Raw genomic sequence first — 11280 nt, 5'->3', positions numbered from 1 at the left:
GTTAAAGTACCACTGATAGTCACACACACACTAGGTGTGGTGAAATTACCCTCTGCATTTGACCCATCCCCTTGTTCCACCACCTGGGAGGTGAAGGGAGCAGTGAGCAGCAGCGGTGGCCACGCTCGGGAATCATTTTGGTGATTTAACCCCCAATTCCAACCCTTGATGATGATTGCCAACAGGGAGGTAATGGGTCCCATTTTTTAAGTCTTTGGTATGACTCACGTTTGAACTCACGACCTACCGATCTCAGGGAGGACACTCTAACCACAAGGCCACTGAGCATATTTTTTTTTTCTTAAATGCTAGTCAAATGATAGTCAATATAAAAGGAGTGCTCTGCTATTTTTACACAAAGACTCTCTATATGACAGTATGACAGGAGCGCTCTGCTGTTTTTAGCAATGTTCTGCAAAAAGTCAAAGATCTTCTTTAATGACAGGAGTGCTCTGCTGTTTTTAGGACTACATGTAAAGTATACTGCAAAAATACTAGTCAAAGATTCTTTATATAACAGGAGTACCATGCAGGTTGTAGGAACCTGCGGTAAAACGCAAATCAAAGATCATCAACATGACAGGAGCGCCGTGCTGTTTTTATGGACTTACTGCAAGAAGATGCTCTACATTAACAGTAACACTCTGCTACTTTTATCTACTTATTGCAAAACCATGAGTCAAGAAAAGGTCCAATTTACACTGCACACCAAATAGGATTTTTTTTTTTTGCTCTCTAGTGACACAGATCTGATTATTTTTGCCAGTCTAAACGCTCTAAAGGCATCAGATTCAGGCCCCATCAGGGGCCCCGTTTACACTGCACACCAAATCGGAATATTTTGCCCTCAACTGAAACAGAACAGATTTTTATTGTCAGTCTAAACCAGGGGTGTCAAAGTCAAATGGACGGAGGGCCAAATAAAAAATTTAGCTACAAGCCGAGGGCCGGACTGTTCGAATGTTCATTGAAAAATTTTTAAATGACGCATATAGTCTAGTGAACCTAATTGAACCTACTGAAAACCTAACAAATATATTCCAATATGATCAGATAAATAAAGCAATATTTTCTTATGGCTCTGTCAGTAATCTTTAATTTTCAACAGACACAAAAGACAAATTTCCTTTATATAAAAATCCCCATAACATGAACATTAAATGAAAGAAACCGGTATTCAAGGCACCATCAGTAGCCTATATTTTCTATTTTAGCAAAAGTGGGCTAAATTTACTTCAAAGAAAAAAACAATAATAGCAATTTTCTATCATCCACTCAACTGAAATATTTTTAAAATATAATTAAATTGAAATACAATAAAATAAAGTGCAAAAATCTATAAATCAAAAACAACACTTTGTTTAAGGAGAAGTAACATGCAGTGAAAACAAATATTAAACTTTAACTTTTAAACTTGAATTGAGTAAAAACTCTAAATATGTGATTGCACAGTAATGTTCACATTAAACCCCCCTCCTCCCTCCGTGGGAGGGAGGCGAGTTGGGTGCCCGAAACCCCCCGCTGGTTTCGGCCCGCCCCTTGGCGCGCGTGGCACGGCGGGCTCCGCGACCCGACGGCTGGCCCTCGTGGCTTGACGGCGGGCGCGTCCCGACGGGCCGCGCGTAGGGGTCAAACGCAGAAGTCTCAGGGCCTCGTGGTGAGGGGGTGGCCTGCGGGTTTCGGCCCGCTTGACCCCCCCACTCCGCTTGGCGCGCGCGGCACATGACGGGTTCCGCCACCGACGCTCGGGCTGCAGCCCGACGGTGGTGCGGGCCCGGCGGTGACGCGCGGTTTGGGGAAACAAAGCAGAAGTCTCAGGGCCTCGGGGCCGGGTTTCGGCCCGCCCCCTTGGCGCGCGTGGCACGGCGGGCTCCGCGACTGACGGCCGGGCTGCAGCCCTTCGGCCGGCAGGCGCGTCCCGGCGGGCCGCTCGCCCCCTTTCGGAACCTTGGACCGGCATCCGCTTGGTGCGTGTAAAAGATCTGCGGTCTGCGGGCCGGTTCTAATAATAAATCAAGATCATCCCAAGGGCCGTAAAAAACCTTCTCGCGGGCCGGATATGGCCCGCGGGCTTTGACTCTGACATATGTGGTCTAAACGCTCCAAATTGCTTCAAATCTGATCTTTTGGCATCAGATTCAGGCCACATCAGGAGGTAGTCCTGAATTCGATTGGAATCTGATCTTTTCAAATGTGACTTCAGTCTAAACGCAATGCGACCTGAATGCGACTTGAATGTGACTTTATCGTCAGCTTTGGGCGAGCTACGTCGCTCGTGCGCGCCGGAAAGTGGATATGTTATCACAACATCGTGTTTCGGTGAGCAAAGTCTACTTAAGACAACTGAATTTTCGGTGCATCACTTGTCAAGAGTGCGCAAATAATAGGCTTCATGTAATATATGAATATATATTTTGATTCCGAAGAAATAGCGATTGTTGAAGGACCAAAATTGTCGCTGTAGCGTATTTGCTTACATGTGAGTTGAAAAATAAAGCTCACGTAGATCCAAGCTGATGTCCGTGTCTCCTCTCCTTAACAGCCATAAAAAGATTTGAACCCTCCCAAATATATTACACTATATAAATTCATTCATACATTATATTACTTTCATTTATTTTCTCGTTGAAAAAACACTAATTTTAAAGGTGTTGCGACTTCTATTTTATTTTATAGGAGTAGCGACTTCCACACCCGGTCATCTTCCTTTGTTTTCACTTTTTCGAAGCGCTATGCAAGTGACATTGAAGCCACATTGGGGCCAAATTTGGGGCCTGTGCGCGTTTACACTGGAGTCTGATAAAAATCACATTTGTAATCCCACAGTTAATCAGCAGGCTGTAGTTTAACATGTAAAATGTTCAACTATTTCAAACAACAGGAGCAGTCTGCTGTTTTACTGGCCTATTGCAAAAATGTGAGTCAAAGATTCTTTATGTGAAACGAGTGCACTCCTGTTTTTTCTGGAATCTGCTGCAAAAACACTAGTCAAAGACACTCTGTATGACACTAGTGCTTTGCTCTTTTTAGGACGATACTGCAAAAATGCTGGTCAAAGATCCTGTACGTGACAGGAGTCCTGTGCTCTTCTTTCAGGAAACTGCAGCAAAATCTCTAATCAAAGGTCCTCGACATGACAGCAGTGCAGTGCTCTTTTATGGACTTACTGTCAACATACCTCGCAAACATCTTTAAAATAAGACAGGAGTGCTGTGCTGTTTTTAGAAACAGACTGCAAACATGCCCGTCAAATATCCTCTGTGTCAGCTATTCTTAAACTGTGGTACGTGTATCACTAGTGGTACGCGGGCTCCATCTATTGCAAGGCTACTCAACTACATAATGAAGAGGGCCGCAGTTTCAAGAGCCCAAAGGAGCCGGACATCAAAATGGGGATGTTTCGTCAGAAAGTGCATCCGCAGGTTATATTCCTCTAAAACTGTGTTTACCTAATTGCAAAATAAACACATCGGATTTCACACTGCACTGTCAATAAATTAATTATTCTGCTCTCGCAACTCGCTTCCAGCGTGTGCAGCATTAAGAAACAGAAGCTCCAGAAGTTTTGTTGAGGATTGATGTTCCTTCTTTTGCATTATTTTCCTTCCTCGGTTTTATTTTTTTACACTTCTTCCTCATTTAGGTTTGTAAGACTGAAAATATAAACGTCAAATAAACATAATACAAGTATAACGTCCATTGTGTATTCTACATAAATATTGTCCATTGTGTGTTTTACTTAAATAATATATAAGGTTTAGAGTTAATACATTGACACAGTAAACTACAAATGTTTACACATATAGAAATTACACACACTGTATGTGACTTATCACAGTTAAACCTAAGGTGTAGCATTGTCAAATTTAGCGCTAGATGTATCAAACAAGGGTCCAATTTAGTATCGTTCCAATTTTAGTATGCGTGTACTCTCAGACAAATACCAACACGACCACACATACAAAAGACATGACATACATGCCTCGCTGTTGCCCCCTGCGGGGTGGCGGGAGTACTGAATACATGAGCAACCCGAGTTTTAATGGTTTCATGGAGCCTATTTGGGTTTGGCAAGCCAAATGAAAAGCTTTGCCGGGCCGGATATGGCCCAAAGGCCGCCAGTTGAATAGGACTGATCTAGCGGTACGCCAAAGAATCACCTGATTAAAAGGACAGTGTTTTATTTTCCTATATTCAAACACAGTGTTACTGTTCAAACTAAATATTAAATATACTTTTGAATAAAACCACAGCCAGGTTTTTAATGCAAACATAGGCCTACTATGCTACTGTATTTTAATGTTAGTCATTATAGTGGTACTTGGTGAGCCAAGTTCTTTCTGAGGTGGTTCTTGGTGAAAAGAGTTTAAGAACCACTGTTTTACATAGTGATGTGCTCTTTTTAAAGACCCAGTGCTAAAAGTTGTGTTAAACTCCTCCATACAAAAGGAGCACTCTGCATTTTATAAAAACCTGCTAAAGTCTGCTGTGTTGTTTTTCCGGAATTTGCTGAAAAGATGTAATCTATTTTTAGTTTAGGACAAATATGGAATGTGGGCAATTCTATGTGTTTGTAAACACTCAAAATTAGGGGCACTGAAGAAAACTGATTCACATCAGAATCGTGATTCTTATTAATCCCGATTCTGAATCGATTCGTAATGATCAAGAATCAATGAAAAATTATGTATATATAAACATACATATATGTATATCTATACATACATGCATGTATACGTGTATATATACATATACATACAGTACAGGCCAAAAGTTTGGACACACCTTCTCATTCAATGCGTTTTCTTTATTTTCATGACGATTTACATTGTAGATTGTCACTGAAGGCATCAAAACTATGAATGAACACATGTGGAGTTATGTACTTAACAAAAAAAGGTGAAATAACTGAAAACATGTTTTATATTCTAGTTTCTTCAAAATAGCCACCCTTTGCTCTGAATACTGCTTTGCACACTCTTGGCATTCTCTCGATGAGCTTCAAGAGGTAGTCACCTGAAATGGTTTTCACTTCACAGGTGTACTTGAAGCTCATCGAGAGAATGCTAAGAGTGTGCAAAGCAGTAATCAGAGCAAAGAGTGGCTATTTTGAAGAAACTAGAATATAAAACATATTTTCAGTTATTTCACCTTTTTTTGTTAAGTACATAATGTGTTCATTCATAGTTTTGATGCCTTCAGTGACAATCTACAATGTAAATAGTCATGACAAAAAAGAAAACGCATTGAATGAGAAGGTGTGTCCAAGCTTTCGGCCTGTACTATACAGGGTTTCCCGCAGCGCTTTGTTGTTAAGGCGGCCGCCTTAACAACAAAGAGCCACCGCCTAAACTCAAGTCTTAACAAGCTGCTCCACTTAGTTCTGCCTCTGCCTCTGTCAGTACTTCTCAGCAGCACCCAGCATTGGCCCACCCACACAACCATCTGATTGGTTACACGCAGAGCGGTAACAGCCAATCAGCAGTGCATATTCAGAGTGCATGTAACAGCCAATCAGCAGTGCATATTCAGAGTGCATGTAACAGCCAATCAGCAGTGCATATTCAGAGTGCATGTAACAGCCAATCAGCAGTGCATATTCAGAGTGCATGTAACAGCCAATCAGCAGTGCATATTCAGAGTGCATGTAACAGCCAATCAGCAGTGCATATTCAGAGTGCATGTAACAGCCAATCAGCAGTGCGTATTCAGCGAATGTAACAGCCAATCAGCAGTGCGTATTCAGAGCGCATGGAATCAATGCTCAGGCAGGCAAAGAGGAGAGATGGTGGGTTGAGCAGAAAGGTGTTTAGCAGGTGAGCATAATGCAGCGGACTCTCCCAAAATTATAATAAACACTTCCAAGTCAACTACTAGTAACATCACTATGAGCCCGTTGACGTTCTAGAAACATAAACGGCAGCTCAGCTCACTCGCAGTCCTTGAGGTGAAGGCTAATTAGCTTTTCGCGTAACGTTAGCTCACTGTGCGGTGTGTGCGCGTGTTACGGACAGCAAAGCCCTGTCTGTCTGAGAGAAAGACAAGCATTATTGACCTACAGTTAACAACTAAGTTATTTCACTCTACATTTTTCTTTGTTGATTGAGCTGTGTTGAAGCAGCAAAAAAGGACATTATGTAAAATGAAGAGTTTCCTGAAGCTGTCTCTGATAGTTGATATAATAATGTAACTGCATCATTAAGCTTACACGAACTCCATGGTGTTCAGGGATGAATAATCTCTCCTATTGCTATTGTACTATTTTTTCAGCTATAGTTACATTAATCATTAGTAATGTAGCAGCTTAGTTTTGAATGGCAGGGTCCGTGCTATCACATGTTGATAAAAATATAACATTTACATAATAAAAATCAACTACATGCTTCCCAAATGCTGTAATAAATTAAGCATGGTGAGTAGAGCATATGTCAGCATGTGGCCCCACTTTTAACTCTTTTTTTCAAACGCTTATTTACAGTAAGTCATTAATTTGACTTTGTAAGTCATTATTTTGACTTAGTAAGTCATTATTTTGTCATTATTTTGACTTAGTAAGTCATTATTTTGTCATTATTTTGACTTAGTAAATTACTAAGTCATAATAATGACGTACTTAGTATCTCAGGTAACTAGGACTGTTTTGTTTTTACTTTACGGAAAAAATATTGAGATATATATCGTATATCGCCATTCAGAAAATGGAGCGGAAAGCACAACCAAAAGTTGTAGGCTTCTTCACGCGACAAAGCCGGCCTACTTCACCGCAGTCTGTAGTCTATTGTCCCCAAGGCTGTGGTGGCAGCGACGAGGTGGAGACGTGATGGTGACAGGCCGAGTTACACCGATCCTTACACCCACACACCCCCTTCCCCGGTCCCCTACCCCTGGAGAGTCACCACCTTAACTATCAAATTTTCTGGGGGAAACTGCTATATATATAAAGAGGAACAAGCGATAGAAAATGGATGGATGTATCTGTGTCAGCAGCCTAATCAGGAGCTTTTGTAAAGATTCACGTCCCTACTCAACACTCTTGTCTGTAAACATGCAGGACACATGCATGCATGTTAAAAAACAATAAAAGGCATAAAGTGTTCGTTTACCACGTGGCTAATGTATTTCGCAAAGAGAAAATACAGTAGACTAAACACGTCAACTTTTCTTTCCAGCATGCAGCAACTCGTAATTGATGAGGCAAAGTACTGTACCGTGTTATTAGGATGATAGTTCAAGTGCAGGCCGCTATCACACAAAGGAGATGAGGTCCCACTGCTCTGGTCACTGGGGATACCTGCAAGTACAAAAAAAAAGAAAAACATGATACATCTGTGAACAAAAAAAAAAAAAAATATATATATATTTTTTTTTCCATAGGCTTCCTTCCGCTGCCGTGTGCCAATTTGTATTCAGTCGACCGTCCAGTCAACCTGGCCTATATAAGCTTATGAAAGGCTTTTATAAAAGCTCTCAAGTCTGATGACAGGATGAAGCTTTCCAATGCAAGAGCAATCAAGAGTGCCACAATGAGCCGCGTCATTTTGCTTCACTTTATATTTGAGCCACTCGGATATGTGGAGTGTGTTCTTTTGATGTTCTTATCTTGTTAAGCTAAGCAGCATTAGGACAAACATTCACAGACAGACACGAAGAAGCCGTACATGTATACCACATTGTCCAACCATCCATTTTCTACCGCTTGTCCCTTTCGGGGTCGCCCGAATGCATCTCAGCTGCATTCGGGCGGAAGGCGAGGTACACCCTGGACAAGTCGCCACCTCATCACAGGGCCAACACAGATAGACAGACAACATTCACACTCACATTCACACACTAGGGCCAATTTAGTGTTGCCAATCAACCTATCTTTGGAGGTGAGAGGAAGCCGGAGTACCCGGAGGGAACCCACGCAGTCACGGGGAGAACATGCAAACTCCACACAGAAAGATCCCGAGCCCGGGATTGAACTCAGGACTTTCGTATTGTGAGGCACATGCACTAACCACTATTCCACCGTGCAGCCCTATACCACATTGTGTCGCAGTACAATGAAAGTTACTCTTTTTTTTAGCATCAAAAACATTATAAACAAGTTTTTTTTGTAAAGAACTCACAAAAGGTGAACATTTTAGCAACAACAGCATAGCTTTCAGATGATTTAATTATTAAATTAAGTTATTAAGCTTATTCTTTCACTTTGTATTATGATACTATAGAAAAACAATTAAGATAACAATGCACCCCACTGGACATCTTCTTTATTCTTGACTGTCATTTGACATAAATACAACCACATTTAATTTAAACCACAAAGTAAAAGAGGACCCATAATAAAAAGTATATAAAATACTAATAAAATATCATGATTTGCATTTGAGCTGCTATTTTTAAGCATCTTCTTTACAAAATGACTCTTGTTATATATCACATTATGTCCAAGTCCAATGAAAAGCATGTCTCTCCAAAATTCTGTGTATTTAAAATGTATTTTCTTTGTGGAGAACTCACAACATTTGGATGCACTTTTTTACAATTTGGAGAGCAACAGGACTGAATTATGAGCACAAATGTATGTGTTGGCTTAAGCCAGTTCTTCTCAAATAGTGAGGCAGGAACATGTTTTTTTTGCCTTACTAGAATATGACAAAGTGTATGTAAAACAGCTACATATGCTGATAAGTTAATAACAACAATAATAATAAGGATACAATGTTGGGCAGAGGTGTACTTACAACAGTTTTATAGACAAATGGTACTAGCTAGGGGGGCATAACAGGAAATTATTTAAAAGCACTTCTGTTTTTCTGACGACATCATACAAAGACTATGAAAGTAGTTTTAGATGACAACAATATTCTTGCATTTTCTACAAACGTTTGTCATTTCATCACAGCACAACTACAATTGTGTGTGGGTTCGAGCCCAAAAACAAAACAAAAAATAGTAAATTTTGCTGTGGAAAACGCACAACATTTGGAGATCTGTGTAAAATATAACAATGGATAGTTTTGTTATTCTTCTATTAAAAACATGTTTGTATACTTTCTGACTTTCTGATTCCACTTTAAATATTGGAACCTGAATTTTTTTAAATATTGTACCCCGCCTTCCGCCCGATTGTAGCTGAGATAGGCTCCAGCGACCCCGAAGGGAATAAGCGGTAGAAAATGGATGGATGGAGATCTAATACTTAAATAAACGGCAACAAAAAACAGTGCAATTAACAGTGCAATTAACAGCAATAACAGTGCAATACATTTAATTCATTTCAATACAATACATTCATTTAGTTTTACTGTTATATTTTTTATTGTTACTTTTTATTTTTATTGTTATTGTAATATTTTCAATTTTATTTCTATTTATACCTCCATTATTTACTTTTTAAATTATTTTAAATTTTATCTCAATTCTGTACAGTGCGGCTGGAATTTGAATTTTCCTGAGGTAACTCTCCTGAAGGAATCAATAGAGTACTATCTATCTATCTATCTATCTATCTATCTATCTATCTATCTATCTATCTATCTATCTATCTATCTATCTATCTATCTATCTATCTATCTATCTATCTATCTATCTATCTATCTATCTATCTATCTATCTATCTATGTATACATTTACATTAGGGATGCACAATATTTTCTTCGAGCAGCTTTTTTCTTCTTTTTTTTTTTTTTTTTTAGCACCGCAGGCTTTCAAAACATCGTCGTAGCGATGCTAGCATTCCAGGTGGATGATAAGGTTTGATGTGTTGATGCCTAATGTTTTCTCTCCTCCTCCCGGAATGTTGCAGAACATTTGGAGCAAATGCAAATTGTCTTCCTCTGAAACAGTGAAGAAGTCCCACACTCAGGGGGAAGTTTCCAACAGGCTGCTTATAGAACTCGAGAGAAAAGGAGCCCTTAATTTGCTCACCCTAACCCCCCTACAGCACAGTACGGGTAATTTTGCCTCACTAGAGTGTTTTTTAAAAGTTATTAGGGCTATTTTTTCAATGTAATTGGATTTATGGCGTCATCATTTCTCATATTGACCAGATAATTATCTTGCACCTTTAATTTATGTAACTTATAGAAATCCAATTGACATATTGATTAAAACCTAAAAAAACTGTATTGTCTCATTAATTTGTCTCATTTAAAGGTGGATGAATGCACAAAAGTGTATCGTCCAGCGGCGTCAAAAATGCGGCCCAGAGGCCATTTTTGGACTGCAGCTTTTTTTTTTTAATGGCCAAGGGCATATTCTAAAAATAAATATATAATATATACTTACTTTTTAAATATTACACTAATTTGCAATTTTTTCCAATAACCCAAAACTAAGATGTGGATGTTTTGTTTGCCACTTCCGCTGATTCAAAACACTTGTCTCCTGTTACAATTAGGGTTTATTTGCCAGCTCTAATTGCCATGCAGAGTGCGTTTATTTTACACCTTTTCTGTTGTATATTTCACTGAGTTCACACCTTTGCACTCTTTGTACTATATTGGTGGTCTATATGCTAAGTTGCCTGCTGTTCCTAATAACGGGACCATCTCACATGTAAGTCGCTTGCCGTCTCTGCATCCTGGGGTCACGCTGACTATGGCAATGTGCCACCATAAAAAATACGATATCAATCAGATACATGTTGACCTTGAAAAGTGTTTTTGATTCACTTACATGTGCAGTCCTCACAAAGAGGCAGTTTGAGGAAGGCTGGAGTCTTCTTTAGAAAAGAAACAGTAAGGGTGACTTCTTCACCAGCGTTTCTCAAAACCTGAACCTGGAAGACGCAAAGATTGTTTCTTTATCACCCTGCAGGGGTTAGTTGCAACAAAGTCATGATAAAGCATGCGTTTGAACAATCTATGAAACCGGAAAGTTTAAACGTATGAAAGATGCAAAGCGAAAAAGCTGATAGGAGCCGACAGCTTACCACTTCCTCGTGGCGATAGCTTCTCACGTTTATTCCATTTATCTGCAAAGAACAGCACAGTGTGAGTGTAAATACAGCCCTGCTGGCAGCTCACACCGCTACATGATTAATGAAGCCAGCACTGAAAACTGTGAGCAGGAAATTTACGTCCGTCAATACAAAACTTGATGTTTATGGCGGACAAATGATGAATCGCCAATATTGAGAGCTTTTTTTTTTTAATTCTTTTTTTTTTAATAAACCTGCTTAGTTACATCAATATTATTGTCATTTTGGCTTTTATTTGTCAGGTTACATATTTACCCTGACAGGTCATACATTTTTTAAGCAATGATCTGACACAATATATGGCATAAGTA

General features: G+C 39.6%; 1 protein-coding gene across 2 annotated transcripts in view; it reads right to left on the bottom strand.

The window, feature by feature from the left end:
- Positions 1-11280, bottom strand: part of sntg1 (syntrophin, gamma 1) — a 118160-nt gene that overhangs the window by 35352 nt on the left and 71528 nt on the right. The window contains exons 8-10 of one of the 2 annotated variants that reach the window (XM_062022529.1): positions 10922-10963; positions 10666-10768; positions 7209-7291 (exon numbers count right to left, since the gene is read on the bottom strand). In XM_062022529.1, coding sequence (XP_061878513.1) covers positions 7209-7291; positions 10666-10768; positions 10922-10963 — 228 coding nt within the window. The remainder of the gene's footprint in view (positions 1-7208; positions 7292-10665; positions 10769-10921; positions 10964-11280) is intronic. The other variant, XM_062022530.1, reaches the window with a different exon arrangement.

This window comes from Entelurus aequoreus, linkage group LG16, assembly GCF_033978785.1.
Source record: "Entelurus aequoreus isolate RoL-2023_Sb linkage group LG16, RoL_Eaeq_v1.1, whole genome shotgun sequence".
Classification (NCBI taxonomy): Eukaryota; Metazoa; Chordata; class Actinopteri; order Syngnathiformes; family Syngnathidae; genus Entelurus; species Entelurus aequoreus.
The sequence above is the reverse complement of the archived record's forward strand: the minus strand, read 5'-3'. Positions and strand labels throughout refer to the sequence as shown.